This window comes from Argentina silus (assembly GCF_951799395.1).
Source record: "Argentina silus genome assembly, chromosome: Y".
In the NCBI taxonomy this organism is placed as follows: domain Eukaryota; kingdom Metazoa; phylum Chordata; class Actinopteri; order Argentiniformes; family Argentinidae; genus Argentina; species Argentina silus.
This window is the reverse complement of record NC_139654.1, coordinates 30,893,582-30,919,967: the sequence shown is the minus strand read 5'-3', so window position 1 is coordinate 30,919,967 and position 26,386 is coordinate 30,893,582. Positions and strand designations below refer to the sequence as shown.

General features: G+C 40.4%; 1 protein-coding gene across 2 annotated transcripts; it reads right to left on the bottom strand.

The window, feature by feature from the left end:
* Window positions 1-440: 440 nt before the first annotated feature.
* LOC310824205 (transmembrane 9 superfamily member 3) lies at window positions 441-25,647 on the bottom strand. Of its 2 annotated transcripts, XR_014555005.1 has the most exons (16): window positions 25,479-25,647; window positions 24,336-24,531; window positions 24,019-24,141; window positions 23,306-23,466; window positions 21,367-21,444; window positions 21,071-21,202; window positions 20,780-20,946; window positions 20,595-20,689; window positions 20,156-20,286; window positions 13,868-14,007; window positions 13,510-13,578; window positions 13,258-13,404; window positions 10,787-10,870; window positions 10,485-10,561; window positions 6,208-7,681; window positions 441-1,001 (listed from the first exon to the last, which is right to left on the bottom strand). XR_014555005.1 is itself a non-coding variant. In XM_083697018.1 (15 exons), the coding sequence occupies exons 1-15, from the start codon at window positions 25,569-25,571 to the stop codon at window positions 7,614-7,616; spliced, it is 1,761 nt and encodes a 586-aa protein (XP_083553144.1). In that variant the 5' UTR covers window positions 25,572-25,647; the 3' UTR covers window positions 5,650-7,613. The 2 variants fall into 2 exon arrangements, 1 of the variants encoding a protein (XP_083553144.1); XM_083697018.1 differs by lacking the exon at window positions 441-1,001 and having other exon boundaries at window positions 5,650-7,681.
* Window positions 25,648-26,386: the final 739 nt, after the last annotated feature.

Sequence of the window (26,386 nt, the reverse complement as noted above, 5' to 3'; positions counted from 1 at the left end):
GATCATTGTCTCTTTAGACTTGTGCTGAACGGACTCCCGGTTCTACGCTGGCTACTCAGGACTTGTTTCTTACCTCCGAAGAGCTAAAGTACAGAGTGGTAAATCCTAGACTTCCACCACATTAGTGATGTTGGACTGCTATTATTTTGAACACAACTGTACATACTAACACTGCAACGGCCTCACAAGTCTACAAAGAACCAAAATAGTGTAGTTAAGAGTATAAGGGATTTTACAATGTAGTCCCATCTGTGATGGTATTTTGATAATCAGTTTGCTAATTTGGGTTAGTCATGGATCTTTAGAAAGGTACACAGATGTTATTTCTGAATAGTATAGTGGAATAGTAAAATTGTATTCCACATTCTGAGCATTGCACTAAACATGTAGCAAACTTTGAAAGGTTCAAAGGAGTATTTTGAGAAGGTCAACTAAAGAACATCCATCACAGCTTTTATTTAATAAAAAAGTAATCATCCAGCACTAAGAAAAGTGTATAAATTAACAAATATTTCCCAGTATAGTTTAGTAAAAAATAGCTTTATCTGACTTGATACACAGCATGTTTGCAACCATATTTTCATCCTCAAAAGCTTGGCTCAGTGCTAGAATTGTATGTAATCTAAAAGAGATATGACTGAAGTTCCAGATCAATTTGTTTCAAAATAAGGAAAGGGGAAAAACAGCCTCCACACCATAGTTTTATTGGTTGAAGTGTGATCATACATAAAGATTGTGTGAACTCTGATTGGGAAAAACAATGTTACTTATGTGTCTTAAAGAATTGAGGAAGTTTACCAAATTTCTGAGCCTTACAACTTAACCTTGATTTACAAACCATGCCTATCCCCTTTACATGAACATGTTTATTGTGTTTACAGCAAATGAATATGCAGATTTAACATAAGGTACCAGAAATGAAGGCATTGCCACTTCTCATACAAGGTACATACTGTATTTACACAACAAAATGAGAAACAAACCCCACATTTTTAAACACTCTGCACTGTATGTAGCTATGAAAAGATCTAGATATGTGTACATACATTTTTCACCTTCATCTGACATTCACAATGATATTTCAGGTTGTGGAAACCTAAGAAAGCTTGAAGGAAATGGCTGACCAAAGAATTGCAAGCCCTTTAAAGCTTTAAATAATACATAAAACCAAATAACCACAGTCAGTTAGCTGTCTGTCAATATCACCTACTCTTCTGCAAGCAGTTCACTTACACATTTATTTTAAATTTTGAGACTGCTACAAGAGAAGCAAACTGGGCAAAGTGAAAGTAATGTTTAAAAAAAAAAAAAAAGTTCAACAAAAGAGTACTTGATTAGCATACAGTTCAATGAAAACTTCATGCAATTTCAGGCAAGATGTAACAGCACCATCAGCCCCAAAACAAAATATACACAAAAAAAAGATTTTTGTTTACAACTGAATGATTTGACAAGCTGAACACCCTGTAGTAAATCTGTACAACCAAAATACATTTGGGATCTACATCTAAAGTTGCATTATTCAGGTTATATACACTTTTCCACCAATCAATATATTATCTTTACAAGTAGACTTCATTCAAACCCAAACATTTAGAAAACATAAGACTAAACAGGAACATTTGATCACAATAAACATCCATTTAAAAACAAGCTGTCATTTATACTGTACCCCAAAACCATTGATCAGTCCTACCTGCTGCTGTTCTCATCTGTACAGTAAACTACAGCAGATCTAAAATATTTCTTGTGTGGATGGATTTCGACTGCTGGATTTGGAAAATTTGAGAGAATTGTCAAAATATGGGAATGGTCCTAACTTGTATAATGTCAGTTATTGTTTTGGGTGTAAATGCAACGATATTGTCTCCTGTGTGTGAAGTGTCTGGTGTAGTAAAACTGCATGCAGAAGTCAAAATACAGTAATAATGGCATTCTGAGTGACTCAAAATAGTAATACAAAATAGAATCAAGTCAGAGTATGGACGCAAACCCAACTCTCCAATATTCTAATACAATAGAACAAAGGCTTTCAATACACTTTGGCCTCTTCACTGAAGAGAGCTAGACTATTCCATCAATAAAGATCTGTTCTCTGGTGTCGGGTGGGACTGGATTGGAAAGAGAAGCCATGTTACGTGTTACTTACTATAACATTTACTTCGAAACATTGTTTGAAAGCAATTCATAAAAAAGAGAAACGGTGTTAATGTATTCTTTTCAGCAGTTCGCTCTTGTACACACTTTGTTTTGCAACATTGATATTTATTCAGAAAAATGGAAAACTACATTTGTACAAAGTGAGATACCACAATCTCTTTTTGCAAAAAAATGACTTGCACCCACTGCCTCTGTTGGGAAAAGCTTAGGTTGATCCATGGATGCCTGTTTTGTTGCTTATGTCCTAGTCAATTTTCACATTTGTGTAGATCTTCCTCACAAAGGCACTTGTTCCCATATACCCAACAGCTCCTGAAAAAGAAAGATACATAAAGAGATTATTGTCATATAGGTCGATAGACATGCATGGTTTGTACCTTTTGAGCTTTACCCTTACACACTGAATTTACTAAAACCATGAAAAAATATTGATTACCAGTAATCACAACACTTAAAATACTTTTAAGCATGTAGTTTTGTGCATTGCTGCACTCTTTAGCCACACTGAACATATGCTACATTGTCTAATAGCAGGAAACATGCAAATCCCTGTAAACAAACAACCTAAAATAGGTACGTAAAGGCCAGTGCTCGACCTCAACACAAGATTTGAGAAAGCGTTTTGTTTGTACCTGATAGATTGCATAGAAACTGTGTGAACTGTGTAACATGTATTGAGCCTAGTTTCAAGTATGTGCTATTGCAGCTCAAGTTCTCAAGGCTCTGTGGTAACATTGGAGAGTACAGCTTCACTGGTGGACACTGGCAGCTGGCTTCGCACTCTCAGACATGCATAAAGTGTGTGTGGGGGGGGGTAGGTAGGTGTGTTCTGGGTGTGGGGGTGTCAATATCATGTTCTATTTACAAATAAAGATTGATGAATGTGTGTATTGTGTTATTGAGGAGAGAGTGCTGGGAAAAATATGGCATAGGTTGGGTGTGTTTGTGTAACTATGGCAGGGGGTGATTATGTGGGATGGGGAACACTCAAAGATTACAAGAAGAACACTCAGAGAATACAAACTCAACAGCAACAACGCACCTACTACGACAATCCACAAATTGTGCATTGTTTAGAGCGGTTATAAAGTGTTGAGGCACTCAAATTCAAAACTGTCGCAACCTATCACCTGTCAGAATCGAGACGAGGCAGTGCCAGTGAATCACCTGATTGGACCGCGAACCAGTCAGGTGATTTATTCAGGCAACGAAGCAGTTGCTGCTTCGGACGTCATATGTCACATGATTTTTTTCGCACCAAAGCAAGCTTTGAAGCAGTGCTTCGATGGAATTGTTGTCCAGTGTTTGAAGCACGTATCGAAGCTTCAGTGTCAAACTGCCATCACTAGTATGTACGCTCTGACTCTGGCTAATTTGTTTGTAGCATGATGATTTACTCTTTACACGCTGTGGTCGCTTTGCAGCGCTTCCACCTGTTGCTTGGTGGTGTCCTGTCTTGGTCAGTGGTGCGTGCTGGGCTATTGATCGCGTAACATTCTGTATGGATTCCTACCGAACGTAAACATTTAGCGGAGCTCCGTGAGCTCGCTGGTTGGAGTGGGAAGTTGTCAACTTCCTGGTACGTATCCCATAACTTGGATCTCTATTGCTCTTGTTTTTAGCATTATGTTTAGCACTAATGGGGTGTCCTGTGTGCCTTCTAGGTACTGCCGGTTGTGTCCGTGCCTACTGCTGTTTTTGCCATACGTAGCTTACCTGCATAGCTGCCCCATCCGTCCTGGGCTAGCCACTTGCCTGGAAGATAGCGGCGAAGACGCTAACAACCGCTACTTTTAACTTATCCGGCTATCTGTTGTCTTGTCCTTGTGTGTTGTCTGTCTGTGTGCAATCAGTGTGGGTGTGTGTTCTGGGGAGGTTTTGGTTACTTTGGGGGATTTTGTTTATGGTGTGCTTTAGTCCTGCTTAGGTTAACCCACTGGCAGGAGGCCTTTTTATAGCTGCGGATCACCAGTGGTCTGCTTAGCCGCCCAACCATAGCCTTTGTCATTCTGTGTAGTTGTGTGTTTATTGTTTGTTTGTTTATATATTCCCTCACCTCCTTTCTCTTCTTTTATTTTTCAGGTGCTGAGTGCCCAAGGCAGGGAGGCAGCTAGATCCCCTCGGTGGTGGTGTCCCTTTCCCCGTGTGTGTTCACGTGTGCCTCCTGGTTTTTCTCTTATTTTGCCATTTTGATCCTGTTTTGCGGTGTGTATGTGCGAGCACGAGTGACTGATTGGTGGTGTTGGACCCCCTCCCTTCGTCTCCTGTTATCTCGCCCCCTGCTGGTAAGCCTCAGCCCTGATAGCTCTGTTTCCCCCCCTACTCTCATACGGTGTGATTGACACTTGTCCTGTATGTTATATGTAGAGCCTCTATTTTTATAATAATAAAGACAACTTATTTTTGGAACCTTGTCTCTGGTGCCGTTAGTCAACGAACATGTGTGCTAAAGTCTAATTGTGAGTTCATTGGTTAATATTTCCCTGGGTGCAATTCCCAGGGTGGCGTTGTCTGCTACCCCGCTATTGCTACTGCCACACATGCATGTCATGACTGTTGGGTCCGTTGGTTTTCTATTACTCTACTACACCTACTAGTAAATTATTTGCCATGTAGAAATATAATGTCTACCAAAAACAGTGATTGATCTGGTTAGTGTTATGGAAAATACATTCATAGAACTATTTTGAGGTTATACACTTTCATATGACTGATAAACTTGTGTAACTATTGTGATTACATTTTCTCTTGCCACACCTCTAGGGTTCTATAGCCATTGTTCTGAGAAGCACTGTATGATTTACCATATGAACAGCGGTGATCTCTGAGGGAGTGGTCAGAGAGAGCAATAATGGGGGGGACAGGCGCATCCTGCCGATAGGTGTGAAATGTTGAACAGCGATTAAGCAGTAAGAAAGCGCTGATTGATCAGTAAGAGAGTCTCACCATTGTTCATTCTCTCCCGCCCTTTCTCACGTAAGCACAAGCCCATCAGCCGATAGCCTTGGCGGCGCCTGTATTATGTTTAAACTGTATAAAAGACGAACCTGATCATTGTCTCTTTAGACTTGTGCTGAACGGACTCCCGGTTCTACGCTGGCTACTCAGGACTTGTTTCTTACCTCCGAAGAGCTAAAGTACAGAGTGGTAAATCCTAGACTTCCACCACATTAGTGATGTTGGACTGCTATTATTTTGAACACAACTGTACATACTAACACTGCAACGGCCTCACAAGTCTACAAAGAACCAAAATAGTGTAGTTAAGAGTATAAGGGATTTTACAATGTAGTCCCATCTGTGATGGTATTTTGATAATCAGTTTGCTAATTTGGGTTAGTCATGGATCTTTAGAAAGGTACACAGATGTTATTTCTGAATAGTATAGTGGAATAGTAAAATTGTATTCCACATTCTGAGCATTGCACTAAACATGTAGCAAACTTTGAAAGGTTCAAAGGAGTATTTTGAGAAGGTCAACTAAAGAACATCCATCACAGCTTTTATTTAATAAAAAAGTAATCATCCAGCACTAAGAAAAGTGTATAAATTAACAAATATTTCCCAGTATAGTTTAGTAAAAAATAGCTTTATCTGACTTGATACACAGCATGTTTGCAACCATATTTTCATCCTCAAAAGCTTGGCTCAGTGCTAGAATTGTATGTAATCTAAAAGAGATATGACTGAAGTTCCAGATCAATTTGTTTCAAAATAAGGAAAGGGGAAAAACAGCCTCCACACCATAGTTTTATTGGTTGAAGTGTGATCATACATAAAGATTGTGTGAACTCTGATTGGGAAAAACAATGTTACTTATGTGTCTTAAAGAATTGAGGAAGTTTACCAAATTTCTGAGCCTTACAACTTAACCTTGATTTACAAACCATGCCTATCCCCTTTACATGAACATGTTTATTGTGTTTACAGCAAATGAATATGCAGATTTAACATAAGGTACCAGAAATGAAGGCATTGCCACTTCTCATACAAGGTACATACTGTATTTACACAACAAAATGAGAAACAAACCCCACATTTTTAAACACTCTGCACTGTATGTAGCTATGAAAAGATCTAGATATGTGTACATACATTTTTCACCTTCATCTGACATTCACAATGATATTTCAGGTTGTGGAAACCTAAGAAAGCTTGAAGGAAATGGCTGACCAAAGAATTGCAAGCCCTTTAAAGCTTTAAATAATACATAAAACCAAATAACCACAGTCAGTTAGCTGTCTGTCAATATCACCTACTCTTCTGCAAGCAGTTCACTTACACATTTATTTTAAATTTTGAGACTGCTACAAGAGAAGCAAACTGGGCAAAGTGAAAGTAATGTTTAAAAAAAAAAAAAAAGTTCAACAAAAGAGTACTTGATTAGCATACAGTTCAATGAAAACTTCATGCAATTTCAGGCAAGATGTAACAGCACCATCAGCCCCAAAACAAAATATACACAAAAAAAAGATTTTTGTTTACAACTGAATGATTTGACAAGCTGAACACCCTGTAGTAAATCTGTACAACCAAAATACATTTGGGATCTACATCTAAAGTTGCATTATTCAGGTTATATACACTTTTCCACCAATCAATATATTATCTTTACAAGTAGACTTCATTCAAACCCAAACATTTAGAAAACATAAGACTAAACAGGAACATTTGATCACAATAAACATCCATTTAAAAACAAGCTGTCATTTATACTGTACCCCAAAACCATTGATCAGTCCTACCTGCTGCTGTTCTCATCTGTACAGTAAACTACAGCAGATCTAAAATATTTCTTGTGTGGATGGATTTCGACTGCTGGATTTGGAAAATTTGAGAGAATTGTCAAAATATGGGAATGGTCCTAACTTGTATAATGTCAGTTATTGTTTTGGGTGTAAATGCAACGATATTGTCTCCTGTGTGTGAAGTGTCTGGTGTAGTAAAACTGCATGCAGAAGTCAAAATACAGTAATAATGGCATTCTGAGTGACTCAAAATAGTAATACAAAATAGAATCAAGTCAGAGTATGGACGCAAACCCAACTCTCCAATATTCTAATACAATAGAACAAAGGCTTTCAATACACTTTGGCCTCTTCACTGAAGAGAGCTAGACTATTCCATCAATAAAGATCTGTTCTCTGGTGTCGGGTGGGACTGGATTGGAAAGAGAAGCCATGTTACGTGTTACTTACTATAACATTTACTTCGAAACATTGTTTGAAAGCAATTCATAAAAAAGAGAAACGGTGTTAATGTATTCTTTTCAGCAGTTCGCTCTTGTACACACTTTGTTTTGCAACATTGATATTTATTCAGAAAAATGGAAAACTACATTTGTACAAAGTGAGATACCACAATCTCTTTTTGCAAAAAAATGACTTGCACCCACTGCCTCTGTTGGGAAAAGCTTAGGTTGATCCATGGATGCCTGTTTTGTTGCTTATGTCCTAGTCAATTTTCACATTTGTGTAGATCTTCCTCACAAAGGCACTTGTTCCCATATACCCAACAGCTCCTGAAAAAGAAAGATACATAAAGAGATTATTGTCATATAGGTCGATAGACATGCATGGTTTGTACCTTTTGAGCTTCACCCTTACACACTGAATTTACTAAAACCATGAAAAAATATTGATTACCAGTAATCACAACACTTAAAATACTTTTAAGCATGTAGTTTTGTGCATTGCTGCACTCTTTAGCCACACTGAACATATGCTACATTGTCTAATAGCAGGAAACATGCAAATCCCTGTAAACAAACAACCTAAAATAGGTACGTAAAGGCCAGTGCTCGACCTCAACACAAGATTTGAGAAAGCGTTTTGTTTGTACCTGATAGATTGCATAGAAACTGTGTGAACTGTGTAACATGTATTGAGCCTAGTTTCAAGTATGTGCTATTGCAGCTCAAGTTCTCAAGGCTCTGTGGTAACATTGGAGAGTACAGCTTCACTGGTGGACACTGGCAGCTGGCTTCGCACTCTCAGACATGCATAAAGTGTGTGTGGGGGGGGGGTAGGTAGGTGTGTTCTGGGTGTGGGGGTATGCGACACTGGCAACGTATCTGTTCCAATATGAATGGTGGCCCAGGCCAATTGTTCCTCGGGTCCCCAGAGGACGAGTTTGCCCGCCTGACGGTGGCACAACAGCAAGTACTGTTACATGCCGTAGCATGTAAGGGGAGGGGAAGGCTGCAAGGGGAACCAGGTCGATAGATGACCTTCTACTACGCTCAGACACACAACATGGACTTAGACATTCTACTGACACACCTCACTAAAGTAGGCTTTAAGGCATCAAAGCAGAAGGCCCAAATAGGCCTATCAGAGGTAAAATATCTTGGTCACACCATTTCATAGGGCAAGAACTCACAGTAGAGAGAATTGAAGCTATTCAGACATTAATGCTGCCCATAACAGTCAGAGGGGTTAAAAGGTCTCCGCAGTCTCATTCCGTCATTTTCATTAGTGGCTGCACCATTGAATGCTCCGACGGTGGGGGGGAAGGAGGGACATTATGCGGTAGTATGGTCAACACAACGTCAGGAAGCTTTTGAAAAATAAAAAAGCCTTATGGTCACCTTTCACCATTTGAAATACCTATTCAGAAGGCCCATGAGGGTGCCAGGTACCCTTATTTCTCCGACTAAAGAGTGTAATCTCCAAGAGATGGGCTCCTCAACTACTACAACTTGATGAAAGGGAAAATATTACAACTAGACACTTGCCCAACCCCCCTTCTCTCTCCACCCCTTCTGAGGGCAGACAGGCAATTGACTTACCTCCCAGAGGACTGGGACCAAGTAAAGGTAAAGGGAAATTGTCAACAGGTCGCTGAGAAACAACCCCTCGGCCCAAAGTAGTATAAAATCAAAAAGGTTTTCAAGGGTGCATTCAGTGTTGATTGGCCATGGAATGAGCATTGTGTACCAGACACTAGAACAGGAACCATGTATCCACAAGTACCCACCGTAGCTGAACAAAGGGATCGGTTGAACAAGCTAGTGAACAGAGGGCAAACCGGGGGGTGGGACAGAGAGCAGGCTTACCTGAGTGGAACGGTACTTGACCTTCCTGTTTTGAACAAGGGGGAGCCACGGCAGGAGACAAGTTTAGAGCAGTTGCCATCCTTACAGCAGTGGTGGTGGGTGTCATTCACCATGGAATGATAGATACTGTGTCGACAGCTGTGGTTACTGCTTGGAATTGGACAACCGGGCAGGTGATGGTACTGTTGAAATATGCTGCTTGGGCTTTGCTGGTCCTACTGGCTTACCATTTAATAAAAGCATTAATGCTTAAACGTGTGTATAGTGCAGACTTGCCCTTGGATGAGGTGCAGTTGATAAAGGCCACTGCACGAGTGTATAGAGTCGCCCTGGGGGAAGCAGAACTGGAGGGGAGTGGTATGGAGCTGGAGCACCTCGTCAGAAGCTAAGGCCACAAAAGGGGAAGTCTGGGTAAAAGCATGAGGAAGTGTATAGGGCCTTTATTTTTATGGATCCCAGCAGAAAACCATCCTGGCGGCATAGATTTAGGTGACTTGAGAGGCGGGAGCTCTGTACATTTCCACCAGTGTTAGCTCAGGGTGAACGTTTTGTGTTACTAACTTTTTTTATTTGTCCTCCTACTATCTTGTTAAGTTTGTCTATCGCTCTCTTTGGTCCGCAACAAAGGGAAGGGCATGGTGGTCCCAAGCTCCAGTTGGAATGTCGTTACCAGCTGCATAATGGAATTTAAACAAATATGAAACATGTTTTAAAAGGGGGGACTGAGATTGCATAGAAACTCTGTGTGAACTGTGTAACATGTATTGAGCGGCCATAGGCCTAGTTTCAAGTATGATGTGCTATTGCAGCTCAAGTTTTCTCAAGGCTCTGCAGAAGACTCTCCCACGAGATAACATTGGAGAGTACAGTTTCACTGGTGGACACTGGCAGCTGGCTTCGCACTCTCAGACAAAGAGACTGTTCTGTTCATTATATTGTACCTTTCCTTCAAGGGTCTTATCGCTTGGGTGGTGTTTTCATGGGAGTACATTAGGAGAGCTGCGACTCTCATTCTTTGTGTATTCAGCTGATGCATCTTGGGATTAAACAATTGGAAGTTCATTCAGGGTTTTGGACTCTTTATTTGGTAAAAAGCTAACTTTAAGAATCTTAGTTTTATCATACCAAAACAGCACTCTTCACTGAACATTCTTTATCATTTGATCCCATTCAGCACTATTTTAAAGCTCAAAACTACATACTGGACCTTTAAATCAGCACCAAAATTATGAAGAGCTAATGAGGTGAATTGAGGTGCTGAACTCACCACACATGATTCCCAGAGAACTGCTGAACACAGCCATGTAGCCAAAGTAGAATGACGTCTGGAACAGACCATACATCCTGAAACCGAAGAAGAATATAGCTGTCAGTAGGTGTGATACATACTGTAGGAGAAAATATGTAGGAACTGAAAATCTCAACAATAAATAATACAATACGAATCAATTGGGGTAATATCAACATTTTTCTGGTATTATAATTCTTAGCTTCGGTGGTGAGCTTAGTTGTTTTTGTAGCCCTAGAACTGGAAATCACTGCATAGTTAGGAGGGAGAGGGGAACTCACTTTGTTTTGAAGAAATAGTAGTAGAAGGAGTACATGTAAACATAAACAGCAGTGGATGCAGCAGAGAGGAAACTTGTCCATTGCCTTAGAGGGGGGGAAAGAAACAATGGAGAACACAATTGGCAACTACAGACAGGTTTTAGCTATGATCTATATTAACGTCAGATATTCTAGAATTCAGCTATATATATATATATATATATATATATATATATATACACACACATACATATACACATACAGTGGGGGAAATAATTATTTGATCCCCTGCTGATTTTGTTAGTTTGCCCGATTACAAAGAAATGAGCGGTCTATAATTTTTATGGTACTTTTATTTTAACAAATAGAGACAGAATATCAACAAAGAAGTCCAGAAAAAACACATTATATAAAGTTATAAATTCATTTGCATTTGATCAAGGAAATAAGTATTTGATCCCCTACAAACCAGCAAGAATTCTGGCTCATACAGACCGGTTATATGCCCATGAGGCACACAGATTAGTCCTGTCACTTTAGGAAAAGTACTCATAATCTCTGCTTGTTATGGGTATAAAAGACACCTGTCAATAGAATCAATCTCTTCCATTCCAACCTCTCCACCACCATGGGCAAGACCAAAGAACATTCAAAGGACATCAGGGTAAGAGTTGTAGACCTGCACAAGGCTGGAATGGGCTACAAGACCATCAGCAAGAAGCTTGGTGAAAAGGAGACAACTGTTGGTGCAATTATTAGAAAATGGAAGAAATGCAAAATAACCATCAATCGCCCTCGGCCTGGAGCTCCATGCAAGATCTTGCCTCGTGGGGTAAGGATGATCATGAGAAGGGTGAGGGATCAGCCCAGAACTACACGGGAGGAGCTTGGTAATGATCTCAAGGCAGCTGGGACCACAGTCACCAAGAAAACCATTGGTAACTGTTATGGAAAATACATTCATAGAACTATTTTCAGGTTATACACTTTCACATGACTGATACAACTTGTGTAACTACTGTGATGACATTTTCTCTTGCCACACCTCTAAAGTTCTATAGCCATTGTTCTGAGAAGCACTGTATGATTTACCATATGAACAGCAGTGATCTCTGAGGGAGTGGTAGGAGAGAGCAATAATGGGGGGACAGGCGCATCCTGTCGATAGGTGTGAAATGTTGAACGGCGATTAATCAGTAAGAAAGCCTCCCCATTGTTCGTTCTCTCCCGCCCTTTCTCACGTAAGCACAAGGCCATCAACCGATAGCCTTCAACCGATAGCCTTGTAGGCGCCTGGCAATATGTTCAAACTGTATAAAAGACAAACCTGATCATTGTCTCTTTAGACTTGTGCTGAACGAACCCCAGTTCTACGCTGGGCTGCTGTTACGCTCTTGTCTCTTGTTTGCAAGCAATAAATACCGGACTCAGATATTGTGGCTACTCAGGACTTGTTTCTTGATTCTTACCTCCGAAGAGCTAAAGTACAGAGTGGTAAATCCTAGACTTCCACCACATAACACACTACACCGTAACGGATTGAAATCCTGCAGTGCCCACAAGGTCCCCCTGCTCAAGAAGGCACATGTACAGGCCCATCTGAAGTTTGCCAATGAACACCTACATGATTCAGAGAAGGCTTGGGAGAAGGTGATGTGGTCAGATGAGACCAAAATTGAACTCTTTGGCATAAATTCGACTCTTCGTGTTTGAAGGCTGAGAAATGCTGAATGCTACAATCCCAAGAACACCATCCCCACCGTCAAACACGGAGGTGGAAACATTATGCTTTGGGGTTGTTTCTCTGCTAAGGGTACAGGACGACTTCACTGCATTGAGGGGCCAATGGACGGGGCCATGTACCATAAGATCTTGGACGAGAACCTCAGCCAGAGCACTGAGGATGGGTCGTGGATGGGTCTTCCAGCATGACAATGACCCAAAACATACAGCCAAGGCAACAAAGGAGTGGCTCAAGAAGAAGCACACTAAGGTCATGGAGTGGCCTAGCTAGTCTCCAGACCTTAATCCTATAGAAAATTTGTGGAGGGAGCTGAAGCTTCGAGTTGCCAAGCAAAAGCCTTGAAACCTTCAGGATTTGGAGAGGATCTGTAAAGAAGAGTGGACCAAAATCCCTCCTGAGATGTGTGCAAACCTGGTGACCAACTATAAGAAACGTCTGACTTCTGTGCTTGCCAGCAAGGGTTTCTCCACCAAGTACTAAGTCATGTTTTGCTTGGGGATCAAATACTTATTTCCTTCGATCAAATGCAAATGAATTTATAACTTTATATCATGTGTTTTTTCTGGACTTCTTTGTTGATATTCTGTCTCTATTTGTTAAAATAAAAGTACCATACAAATTATAGACCGCTCATTTCTTTGTAATCGGGCAAACTAACAAAATCAGCAGGGGATCAAATAATTATTTCCCCCACTGTATATATTTAACATAGGACAAGTAAATGCATTGATTATTGTATTTTACTCACCATCTGTAGTCTTCAGCATTGAGAAGGAAGTATGTGCAGACAATGGTGACACAGACAGTCACAATGCAGAGGATAACCAGGACCAGCATCATGAACCCGTACACATAGTAAATCTTGTAGGCCCAGAATGATGTGAATATGAAGTACCTTGAAAATCAGGAAACAATGCATGGTGAATTATTGATGGACTAAATACAGACCTCAAATGTATCTACTAAATGATGGGCCTACAGATCTAATAGATGGACTTACATTTCAATGAAAATTGAACCAAATGGAAGGATTCCTCCCAGACAGATGATGACAGCTGGCTCCATGAACCTGTGAAATTATGTCATTTTCAAATCAACTCAAGTCAAACAATACCATCATCATAAGTGAATAACTGATACTTCTACAATCCACAGCCATAGCAGGGTTTTCATTCCTCCTGCTAAATCTGGGACTGGTCAGGACCTTTGATCAAATGTCTGATTGTCTGAGTCCACACCCATAATTCTCCATCAACTGCCAAGGAGAAACCTAACCTTGAAATACATAACTCAGACAAATGTGAAATAAATGCAACATGTAGTATTAAGTACTCATGTACAGTCAGATAGTTGGTTACCATTTCTTCTCAGGGATCGGCCGCGGCACTGCATTAACACGACAGGGGAAGTTTGGCTGGCCAGAGAGATTTCTTCCCAAAATTGTCCCCACTAAGTTCAGTGGCAGAATGACAAAGAAACATATACAGCAAACTGCAACCTGGAAAAAAATAAAGTTATTAAATATATGAAAAGGTTCAGTAATATTCATACTGCATTGAGAGTGGTGACATACAAAACACACAGCCACTTCATTATAGCCCGCAGATATATCGGTGCACCGATATTATCGGCCTGTTATAAAAATATCTGTATCTGCACATATTCCTCCGATAACCCACAAAAGATGTACGTCAGCCTCACATTGCAAAATCATAGAAAATCCATGCAATTGGGTTTTTCAAGAGCAAAATATGTACATATGGATTTCTTTTAATGAATAAACTTGTTGTTTGGTGTTTGCGGTCACTAGAGTGCCTGCTGAAGTGGCTGAATTTAGCAAAGTAACGTTAGCTCTTTGGACTCCAGTCAATTAGCACAGTGGCTAATATGGTAAATTTAAAGACAATATTAGCCTTAGCAATCCCACACCTAGTGAAGAGATCACAGGACAACAGATGGTCCTGGAACATTTGGAGAATGCAGTCAGAAGGGGTGAGATCAGATAGTGGGGGTTGACTAGAGGGTAGGAATACAGTGAAGTACAATGGTTCAAAGCTGCAGAAACAGGATAGAGTGATCTAAGGACAGGATAGATGAGTAATAAACACAGTTGTAAACAGCCAGGACAAAAGGCTTTAGAAAACAGCCTGGGTCAATTGATCTTTCAACAGACTGACCGACACCAAGCCAGGTAGGAGTATCTCCCTGGATGACGAAATGTAGTTCTTGAATGTCATTGGTGTATGTAGACAGGAATTAGAAGTTTGTTGAATGGAGGGCTGTGTGATGTTCATAAAAAGACAGGTAACGGAAGTGGAAAGCGGGTTCAACTTTGCAAATCTGACACGGCTTCGTTCTCTGTGAATAAAGTCTCTGAATGAATCAACAGCTCTGGTTAACGGTATGTTACTTCAAAATACCATTATTTAAATTCTACGACACTAACTAAAAGCACATTGACACACAGTAAGATATTATTTACCAATAATTTATTTCACCAGTTAACATGGCTAGCTTGTATCCATGAATTTCAGAGTCAGACATTCTAACTTTTGCCACAAGAAGCTTGGGTGTGTATTTCAATTTACCGTATCAGCATGGACTACACTGCACAGGTTTGTTTACTCTGGTGAAGAGAGCAGAACTTACCACTTTGATGAAGTTTGACTTGGGGAGGAGGAGGGCTAGCATAAACCATTATTGGAAATAACAGTGGTTGGCAACAAAAAAAGTGAAGGGGGTATTCTTACAGCATGTTTTAAGAATGCTTTTCACAGTGCATTTGTGTATGCTTTTGTAAATTAAGTAGATTAAGTAGTAGAGTGTAACGCAGTGGATGATCAAACTGCGTCCCAACAAGTTAGATTAAACAACAAATCACTGATAACAATATGCAGTGCACTTAACATGTGAAATTATCATTTGGTATAGTACAAGTAACTGTGCACATAAAATAAATGTTGCTCTATTTATCAACATTTCGGGTTATTGAGATTTTCAGGGTTCCCACTCTTTTCAATAAATCATTTTCCAGGAGATTTCCAACGATATATAATAGGGAGACATTACTCAGCAGCTAAACACACAATTACCATCAATGGCTGGCTGCCTCAGTAGCCATCTCATGTGTAGAACATGTCATGCCATACCTCTCCTCTGCCCTTCAGTAGCAGGGTGCATCATATTCAATATTTGGTATAAATAGTTCGGCAAAATTTTTTAAGCAGCAGTTTGCTTGCTTCCAAAACGCAACAGTGGGAAAACCCCCGCTATCCTGCGTCAATTAGTGCCATCTATCAATGGCGCATACTTCACTGAGAATCAGTGTTGCACACACAAGAATCACATCGAGCAAGTGTTGAATCGTTTCAATGTGCCTCATTGAGTAAGCATACTCACTAAGGCAAATTAAAAATTGTTGTCATGAAAAAAAAAGAGAGAAATGTACCATGGTATCTTTTGATTCTTTTGTTTTGGCTATACTAGGAACCTACCCATGAATTGCTTCAGTGAAGGCTGCATAGGCTATTTCCCTGCAAGGAATTACAATAAAATAAGTAGGCATAATGGGCTAAGAACCAATAGAAACAGGGATTTTTCAAAACAATGTGTAGACCTATAAAATCACCAAACTTAACACAATTAGGGTTAATGCTGTGTGCTGGTAAACCACACCAATTGTGGTATACCACTGCAGCTCAGCGTGTGAGGCACAGCAGCTGATCCAATAGGCTAGAAAGACTTTTCAGATGACCATAGCCTAGGTACAGGGAGCAAATAACCACACAAACTGTCTTACTTCTCACTACATCACAGTTTTTGTCCTCAACGAGTTGAAGATCCGAGAGCATGATTAGAAAGTGGCGCAGTGAATGATGCTTTCAACCTGCACTTCTGAACCAACCTTCCCTGGACTCTGCCGCCGTGTGCATAAACAAGCCATGCCCAAACATGTTGTAATTGATGCAGCTGTGATATAGATATAGATATATATATATATATATATATATATATACACACACACACACACACACACACACACTAGTACCAGTCAAAAGTTTGGACACACCTTCTCATTCAATGGTTTTTCCTTATTTTTATTATTTTCTACATTGTAGATTAATACTGAAGACATCAAAACTATGAAAGAACACATATGGAATTATGTAGTAAACAAAAAACAAACCAGAATATGTTTTAGATTTTAGATTCTTCAAAGTAGCCACCTTTTGCTTTGATGACAGCTTTGCACACTTCTGGCATTCTCTCAATCAGATTCATGAGGTAGTCACCTGGAATGGTTTTCAATTAACAGGTGTGCCTTGTCAAGAGTTAATTTGTGGAATTTCTTGCCTTCTTAATGTGTTTGAGACCATCAGTTGTGTTGTGCAGAGGTAGGGTTGGTACACAGTTCTATATAGTGAACATCCCTATTCGACTACTGTTCTAATCCATATTATGGCAAGAACCACTCAACTAAGTAAAGAGAAACAACAGTCCATCATTACTTTAAGACATGAAGGTCAGTCAATCCGGAAAATTTCAAGAACTTTGAATGTATCCTCAAGTGCAGTCGCGAAAACCATCAAACGCTGATGAAACTGGCTCTCATGAGGACCGCCCCAGGAAAGGAAGACCAAGAGTTACCTCTGCTGCAGAGGATAAGTTCATTAGAGTTACCAGCCTCAAAAACCACAAATTAACAGCACCTCAGATTAGAACCCACATAAATGCTTCACAGAGTTCAAGTCGCAGACACATCAACATCAACTGTTCAGAGGAGACTGCGTGAATCACGCTTTCATGGTCGAATTGCCGCAAAGAAGCCACTACTGAGGAAGAACAACAAGAAGAAGAGAATTGCTTGGGCCAAGAAACACAAGGAATGGACATTAGACCAGTGGAAATCTGTACTTCGGTCTGATAAGTCCAGATTTTAGATTTTTGGTTCCACCCGCAGTGTCTTTGAGAGATGCAGAAAAGGTGAGCGGATGGTTCTACATGTGTGGTTCCCACCGTGAAGCATGGAGGAGGAGGTGTGATGGTGTGGGGGTGCTTTGCTGGTGACACTGTTGGTGATTTATTCAAAATTCAAGGCACACTTAACCAGCATGGCTACCACAGCATTCTACAGTGACATGCCATCGCATCTGGTTTGCGCTTAGTGGGACCATCATTTGTTTTTCAACAGGACAAAGACCCCAAACACACCTCCAGGCTATCAGGGATGGAGTGCTGCGTCAGATGACCTGGCATCCACAATCACCCGACCTAAACCCAATTGAGATGGTTTGGGATGAGTTGGACTGCAGAGTGAAGGCAAAGCAGCCAACAAGTGCTCAGCACCTCTGGGAACTTCTTCAAGACTGTTGGAAAACCATTCCAGGTGACTACCTCATGAAGCTGATTGAGAGAATGCCAAGAGTGTGCAAAGCTGTCATCAAAGCAAAAGGTGGCTACTTTGAAGAATCTAAAATATAAAACATATTCTGGTTTGTTTAACACTTTTTTCATTTACTACATAATTCCATATGTGTTTCTTCATAGTTTTGATGTCTTCAATATTAATCTACAATGTAGAAAATAATGAAAATATGGAAAAACCATTGAATGAGAAGGTGTATCCAAACTATATATATATATATATATATATATATATACACATACAGTGCCCTGTGTAAGTAATGTAGAAATGACAACACGTTTTATACATAGTTCCCCTATTTCAGGGCACCAAAAGTAATGGGACAGATTTGTATAATGTCAAGACCTTTCCACTTGTTGGTCCTGAAAAACTCCCTAGTTGCTATGGCAGTATGTTTGGGGTCATTGTCTTACTGTATGATGAAGCGCCATCCAATGATTTTGGAGGCATTTGCTTGCACTCGAGCAGATGTTGCTGTACACTTCAGAATACATTCTGCTGCTGCTGTCAGCAGGTACATCATCAATTAAGACCAGTTCTAGTGGCAGCTATGAGGTGGGTATGCCATCAATCTTGGGGAAATCCTTTTTTTCTCTCCCTCTTGCACATGATAATATTCATCGTATCTGTGCCCTGCATAAGTAATGGCTCTACACTCCAAAAGTTTGGATTTCAAAGACCGTAATAGTAGCAAATCTCAGATTTTATTTGATGGTATTTGTGTACATATTGGTTTCACCATTCAGAAATTACAACATTTTATGCAGTCCCCCTATTTCAGGGTACCCAAAAGTGATGGGACAATTGGCTTGACAGGTGTTTCTGGTTCGTCAGGTGGGTTCTGTCACATCATTTGTACATAAGAGAGCTCTCAAAGTCTAGTATTGATTCAAAACCTTAACCCTACCAAAATCAACAGTTTGGAACAAACAGCCTGGTAGGCCAAGGAAGACTTCTACAGTGGATGATCGTAGAATGCTCACCATGATTACGAAAAACACCAAAACAACTCTCAGGAACACTCTCCAGGAGGTAGGCGTGAATGTGTCAGAGACTACCATCCGCAGAATACGTCGCCAGCAGAACTACAGAGGCTACACTGCAAGGTGTAAACCACTAGTTAGCCACAAAAACAGGATGGCCAGGTTACAGTTTGGTAAAAAAGTACCTCAAAGGGCCTGGAGAGTTCTGGAAAAAGGTAATTTTGGTTTGATGAGACAAATATTAGCATATACCAAAGTGATGGCAAGAGTGAAGTGTGGAGAAATAAAGGAATGCCCAAAAGCCACAGCATACCACCTCATCTGTAAAATAAGGTGGAGGGGGGTGTTATGGCTGGAACTGGCTCACAGCAGGATGAATTCTGAAGCATGCAGAAACATCTCGTCAGCCCAAGTACAATCAAATGCCTCCAAACTCATTGGATGGTGCTTCATCATACAGCAGGACAATGACTCAAAGTATACTGCCATAGCAACTAGGGAGTTTTTCAGGGCCAAAAAGTGGAAAGTTGTTGACTGGCCAAGTCAATCTTCAGATTTAAATCCTATTGAACATGCATTTCATTTGCTGAAGAGGAGACTAGAGGCAAAACATTCCTCAAAACAAACAACTGAAGATGGCTGCAGTACAGGCCTGGCAGAGCATAATCAGAAGATACCCAGCATCTGGTGGGGTCAATGGGTCATAGACTTTAGGCAATTATTGCATGCAGAGGATTGTCGACCAAATACTAAACATGAGTGCTTAATTTGGACATTTTTGTGGCCTAAAATAGGGGGACTGTCTAAAACTTAGACAACAAAGTATTTTCTGTATGGTGAAACCAATATGTAGACAAATACAAGCTGAGAATCTCTACTTTAACCTCATAGTAATTGTTTGATTTCAAATCCAAAAGTTTTGGAGTGGAGAGCCAAAAGAAGAACAAATGCTTCACTGTCCCACTACTTACGCAGGGCACTGCATATCAGATATCGGTGAATTCCCCCACAGTATCGGACAGGCTCTACACATCATGTCTCTGAGTTTCATGTAAAAAAATGCAACACTACTTAACTTTGAGACAACAGAAACATCTTTTAACCACCCTCCCCCTCCCAAAAAAAGAAGAGAGGATAAAGAGGAGAAAATACATTTGTGGGTGTTGTATTTGCTCATTCAGCTAGGTTGCTCAATGTGTGTAGGTCTAAATGGAGGAAGGTTGCGCTCGAAAACTCACCATGGTGCCAAAAGGGATAGCTCGGGAGGCATGGTAGTAGATTGCGATGAAGTTGATAAAGAAGGCTGTCCCACACACCATGGCAGGGATCAGGAACGCCCCAATAAACATCTGCTTAATCCATCGTCTGCCTACATGATCAAATATCATAACATTACTGATTTGTCATTTATCATCAAGGGCTGAAGGGGAGAACATTAACTATCCATAATCCATCATTCCAAGTGTTATGAACTCATATAGCAGACAATTTATGTTACTGGTAAATTATTTTGCTCACACTTTACATTAAGTTGCCGCTATACCTTAGTAGTAACTTTGCAATTATACTAGTAACAACATTGCATTAACATGCTGTTACATCATACACAAAACAATATTTGTAGTAGTAATGGAGTCAAGCAGTTTATGGTATTACACAAGTTGAATAAGGAATTACCTCCTTGTTTTGCATACAAACTTCCCCCAAAATAGCCATTCACAGGAGAGGTGGCAGCATACACAAAGATGGCAGTGCTCAGCATGGATCCTCTCCTACAGAGACAAATGGTATAACAGTTCACGTGTTAAGACAGCAGTGAGAAACAAACAATTCGCTTTTGATTTGTGGTGCTCATCACTCACTCGGTGTACAGATCCTCGATCATAGCCACAAGGATGACAATAAGGGAGACAGAGAAGATCTGGCAGCCAGATCCGATGAGGGAGGAGAAGATCATGGGATGGCTGGATGGTCTGAACACATCTCCATGCACCTGTTTCCACCCATACTCATCCCCAAGGTCCCTGTCCTGTAGGGGGCAGGATGTCCAACTGGTACATTGAGCCAAGGGACAAGCAGCTAGCCAACATCAAAGAAGCACTACAAAAATTAGGAATTGCTATCATTAATCCAACCAAGCAAAGAAACTTTACCATATCATCCATTTCCTCTTCTTTGCTGTATCTGGCATAGTCTTTCCTTAGTGTTCTCATCAGAATCATGGACACCAGACCCACCAGGAATATAACCATCATGAAGGAGTTGAAAATAGAAAACCAGTGAATCTATAGGAAGCAACAGAAAAAGAGTTGAGATTAATTTTGACTTATTGACTATACAAATGTTCTACATTGTAAGAGGGGTTTTAACTCAGGGAACTGTTAAGATTCCTACCATGTATGAAATGAACTCTTTATGTGACAATCTTATAAGAGACAATCTTACTTACTCTGTGCTGGAAAAAAGATGGATCAAGATACTTGTCAAACCGGTCTTCAAACTTCACATCTGACTTCTTCCATTTTACCTGGTCAAAAATACAGTGAGGGAAATAATTATTTGATCCCCTGCTGATTTTGTTAGTTTGCCCGATTACAAAGAAATGAGCGGTCTATAATTGTTATGGTACTTTTATTTTTAACAAATAGAGACAGAATATCAACAAAGAAGTCCAGAAAAAACACATTATATAAAGTTATAAATTCATTTGCATTTGATCGAAGGAAATAAGTATTTGATCCCCTACAAACCAGCAAGAATTCTGGCTCATACAGACCGGTTATATGCCCATGAGGCACACAGATTAGTCCTGTCACTTTAGGAAAAGTACTCATAATCTCTGCTTGTTATGGGTATAAAAGACACCTGTCAATAGAATCAATCTCTTCCATTCCAACCTCTCCACCACCATGGGCAAGACCAAAGAACATTCAAAGGACATCAGGGTAAGAGTTGTAGACCTGCACAAGGCTGGAATGGGCTACAAGACCATCAGCAAGAAGCTTGGTGAGAAGGAGACAACTGTTGGTGCAATTATTAGAAAATGGAAGAAATACAAAATAACCATCAATCGCCCTCGGCCTGGAGCTCCATGCAAGATCTCGCCTCGTGGGGTAAGGATGATCATGAGAAGGGTGAGGGATCAGCCCAGAACTACACGGGAGGAGCTTGGTAATGATCTCAAGGCAGCTGGGACCACAGTCACCAAGAAAACCATTGATAACACACTACACCGTAACGGATTGAAATCCTGCAGTGCCCACAAGGTCCCCCTGCTCAAGAAGGCACATGTACAGGCCCATCTGAAGTTTGCCAATGAACACCTAAATGATTCAGAGAAGGCTTGGGAGAAGGTGATGTGGTCAGATGAGACCAAAATTGAACTCTTTGGCATAAATTCGACTCTTCGTGTTTGGAGGCTGAGAAATGCTGAATGCTACAATCCCAAGAACACCATCCCCACCGTCAAACACGGAGGTGGAAACATTATGCTTTGGGGTTGTTTCTCTGCTAAGGGTACAGGACGACTTCACTGCATTGAGGGGCCAATGGACGGGGCCATGTACCATAAGATCTTGGACGAGAACCTCAGCCAGAGCACTGAGGATGGGTCGTGGATGGGTCTTCCAGCATGACAATGACCCAAAACATACAGCCAAGGCAACAAAGGAGTGGCTCAAGAAGAAGCACACTAAGGTCATGGAGTGGCCTAGCGAGTCTCCAGACCGTAATCCTATAGAAAATTTGTGGAGGGAGCTGAAGCTTCGAGTTGCCAAGCAAAAGCCTTGAAACCTTCAGGATTTGGAGAGGATCTGTAAAGAGGAGTGGACCAAAATCCCTCCTGAGATGTGTGCAAACCTGGTGACCAACTACAAGAAACGTCTGACTTCTGTGCTTGCCAACAAGGGTTTCTCCACCAAGTACTAAGTCATGTTTTGCTTGGGGATCAAATACTTATTTCGTTCGATCAAATGCAAATTAATTTATAACTTTATATAATATGTTTTTCTGGACTTTTTAAATTGATATTCTGTGTCTATTTGTTAAAATAAAAGTACCATAAAAATTATAGACGGCTCATTTCTTTGTAATCGGGCAAACTAACAAAATCAGCAGGGGATCAAATAATTATTTCCCCCACTGTATATGTATCCCCTTTCTAGAATAAGCAACCTTGGTATTTACTAGGAATTATGTTTGTGGTGTTACACAAAATTAAAGAACATTGCCGTAAGCACTGTATTGAAAATTCAAGCATTATATTTCCAAATCAGAAATAAAATGTAATTAGCAATATGATCTTAAAAAAAAACATGAATAGCCTATTCCATCCTGTCCACAGTCTTACACAACTCTCCCATCTCTTAAAAGTAATTGCAAATACTCACAGAGTAAGACATTGCAATTCTTGTGTTTGGCACAAGCTTGACTTTGCCTTCACTGGTCAAATTGACATCAACAATTCTGTTGCCATTGAAGCCAATTTCCAATTTCTTGTAAGTCCACAGATAATGATCCTCTCCATTTTCATCGGCCTCACCAACAATTCCTAGAATATAGAGACGTGTGATCAGTGCACAAGTAATTACAATGTGCTGACTTGGCATCCAGCAACCAGAAAGTCTATATTTATCTATACTAAATATTATATGCAAGTATTCAGCAGATGTACAATAGCTTAGTCAACGCACCTTGCTCCACCTTCCCAGCATAGATATCTGGTTAGGATCCCTCAATCTAGCCAATGAATTGCTGTTGTTTTCATTTGAACAGTTCAAAGAATGCGTTTGACAGTTTACTCTAACAAGTGGAAATCTCACAGTAAGTTCATCGTAAATCTGTATTTAAAAAGACATCTTATGCTTAGAGCATTCCACACTTCAGAACAGGACCCTTCTCTTCTGTTATCCTGTCAGTGAAACAGGCTTTTCCATAGATAACATGTCATGGTGAACAACTTTGTACACACCAGTGAGAGAGGCAACAGATAAACTCAGGTGAGAGAATATATAGAATGTGGGTGATATCTTTCAATTGCCTGGGGAGTCCCACATCACGAAATCATTGGACATTGGACAACAAGCTGTGCAGTATCACTCACCCCAGATGGGTAGGTCATCGATGTACATTTGATACCAATAGTGATTCTTAATAGCATATACAAAGGCATCTCGTTTGGCTTTGTCCAGCTCAATTTCACAGTATGTCGTTTGCATGACTTCATCTGTGGGAACAACATTTATGTTGACTATCATTATATTAGATATTGATAATAAATGCATCAAACTACACAAAATCAAACAATGTTAATGAAACAGTTAATAAAAAGCATAACTATTCACTCCTGTCATTCCAGACAGCTGACCAAATCTGTAATAGTTAAGTTTGAGTATCAGTTTGAGAATTGGATATGGATACCTTTGAATTTGATGTCTAAACCGCTGAATTCCAACTCCACTCCCTGCAGAGCCTCTCCGAGCGTCTCATGATAGTGGCTGATGGTCTTTTTGGTGCCCACACAGAATGGCAAGGAGAAGTATTTGTATGTCTCTTGTCTGTTGTGGTAAGGCCCAACTGTATTCATCCATAAAACCACCTCCTCTTTATCTGTATACTGTAAAAGAATAAAGAAAACATGCCTCAAATTCATAACATACTTACAGAAATTACAGAATAAACTGTACAATGCATGTAATGCAAGAACGCATACATAGTATGTTTTTCATATGGTACTACACGTTGGGAATCAATTGTCTGAGGCAAATATCATAATAGGATTAGTTCATGAGTTCCATTCATGGACAGTTGGGAACTATAGCTAGCCAACTACAAATGAAAAACAACATCAATACAAGCAAATATCAAATGTGCAAATAAGTTGCATTTAGCTACGTTCTAATGAAATGCATACTGCCAGGTTTGGGTCTTTTCACCCTGACATAGGAAGCAACACTGGACCAATTAGATTGGTAGCCTAGTTAGAAAGTTGTCCAACAATGGGAGTTTCAAAAGCCCAGATCATCGCGATGCATTCAATATGCAATTTAATCTGTTGTTCTTTTGCATGGCACAAACAGAGATGACCAAACATCAACTTTATTCATAGCTCGCGAACACACGGAACTAGAGAAGACGATCATGCCCGAAGCCTGAATAAACGGATATGCAGTACTCACACTGACAGTGCCACTGTGGATTGCTGGCAAATTAACAGATGTATGTCGTAGGGCATCATTACAACCGACCACGTAGCTAGCTAAGCAAATAAACTTGAATGGCAAGGGCTAACACATTAGCTTGTTAGTGGCGCTCTTTACCTATTAAAACGGCGTTAAAAAGTATTTCAACTTCAATCATGGCTGCTGAACATGTTTCCGAGGAAGCAGATAAGCACAATGCATAATCGCAACATTGATCTCCTGTTTAATAGTGAAATGTCATCATCACTTGAATTGCATTATTCAGGTCGCTAGCTAGCTAGCTGCTACATCTGCGATCCAGAACGTCCATTATTTTCAGCACACAGGCTGCCCATTTTCAATCGGCCTCAAATGCTCTTACCGTGTGTTCGTGTTCATCTGCGTCGGCCGGCACCAATAGCCCCGCAACTGAAAGAAAGACCACGACAGCAATCTTCCACCTGGAAGACCCCATGATTTTCTGTGAAAGTTCACAAACAGATTTGGGATGTTAGGTAGCTTTGTTAGGGCTATCCCACCTTCTTCCTGGTTGTATGACAGCGGCAGTTTTTTAGGATGCTGTCGTGCGCATATGGCGTGAAGTACCTCACGCGCAATCATCGCATTCACTTCCGATTGATGCGAATATGTCACATGGGTTATACCCTCCAATCGAAGCCAAAGACGATGAACAAAATTGTTGAATAATGGCACTATGGCTTGTGCGCTGTCCGCCACGTCATCCAACTGCCTCACCTTTTGGGGAGCAATCCATGGCTGTAGTGATGGGAAACCGAGGCTTTCTGAACCGTTTGGAGCTTTCACCAAATTGTGCCGAAAAACGGTACATTACTCGGAGCTTTTAACACAATACGCACATCTGCCAAATAATTGTGGCGCAGTGGATAGACCTGAGGTTTGCTGATTATAATTTAGTTAATCGGTTCGCGTCCCACAACCTACATCACCTTTTGCTTCCAGATTTTTTTTCTTCTTATAAAACTGTGCATAACCGGTATTATTTAAGACGCTGAAGGAATAAGCTACACTAAATAACACAATTATTTCAACAAGAATGGGAAGATTGTGGTTTCAAAGAAAATTACAATTATCCCCAGGATTCGAGCTGAAAAAACACGTGACCAAACGAAGCTTCGAATGACGAAGCCAATCACGTGGTATTGTTATTTCGATACAAACGTTTGGACATTGTGCGGTACAATAGTGCTTTGAAAACTGCGTCGGGGCTCTGGTATCAATCGTCCCATCACTACATGGCTGTGTTCCAAA

What these genes read in the sequence shown, in the direction of transcription:
- LOC310824205 (XM_083697018.1), bottom strand. Translation starts at nt 25,571, where the DNA reads ATGGGGTCTTCCAGGTGGAAGATTGCTGTCGTGGTCTTTCTTTCAGTT. An exon ending in AAGAGGAAATGGATGATATG is followed by an intron (nt 20,947 to 21,070) that starts GTAAAGTTTCTT and finishes TGCCCCCTACAG; the next exon opens with GACAGGGACCTTGGGGATGA. An exon ending in AATGCTGAAGACTACAGATG is followed by an intron (nt 10,871 to 13,257) that starts GTGAGTAAAATA and finishes CCCCCCTCTAAG; the next exon opens with GCAATGGACAAGTTTCCTCT.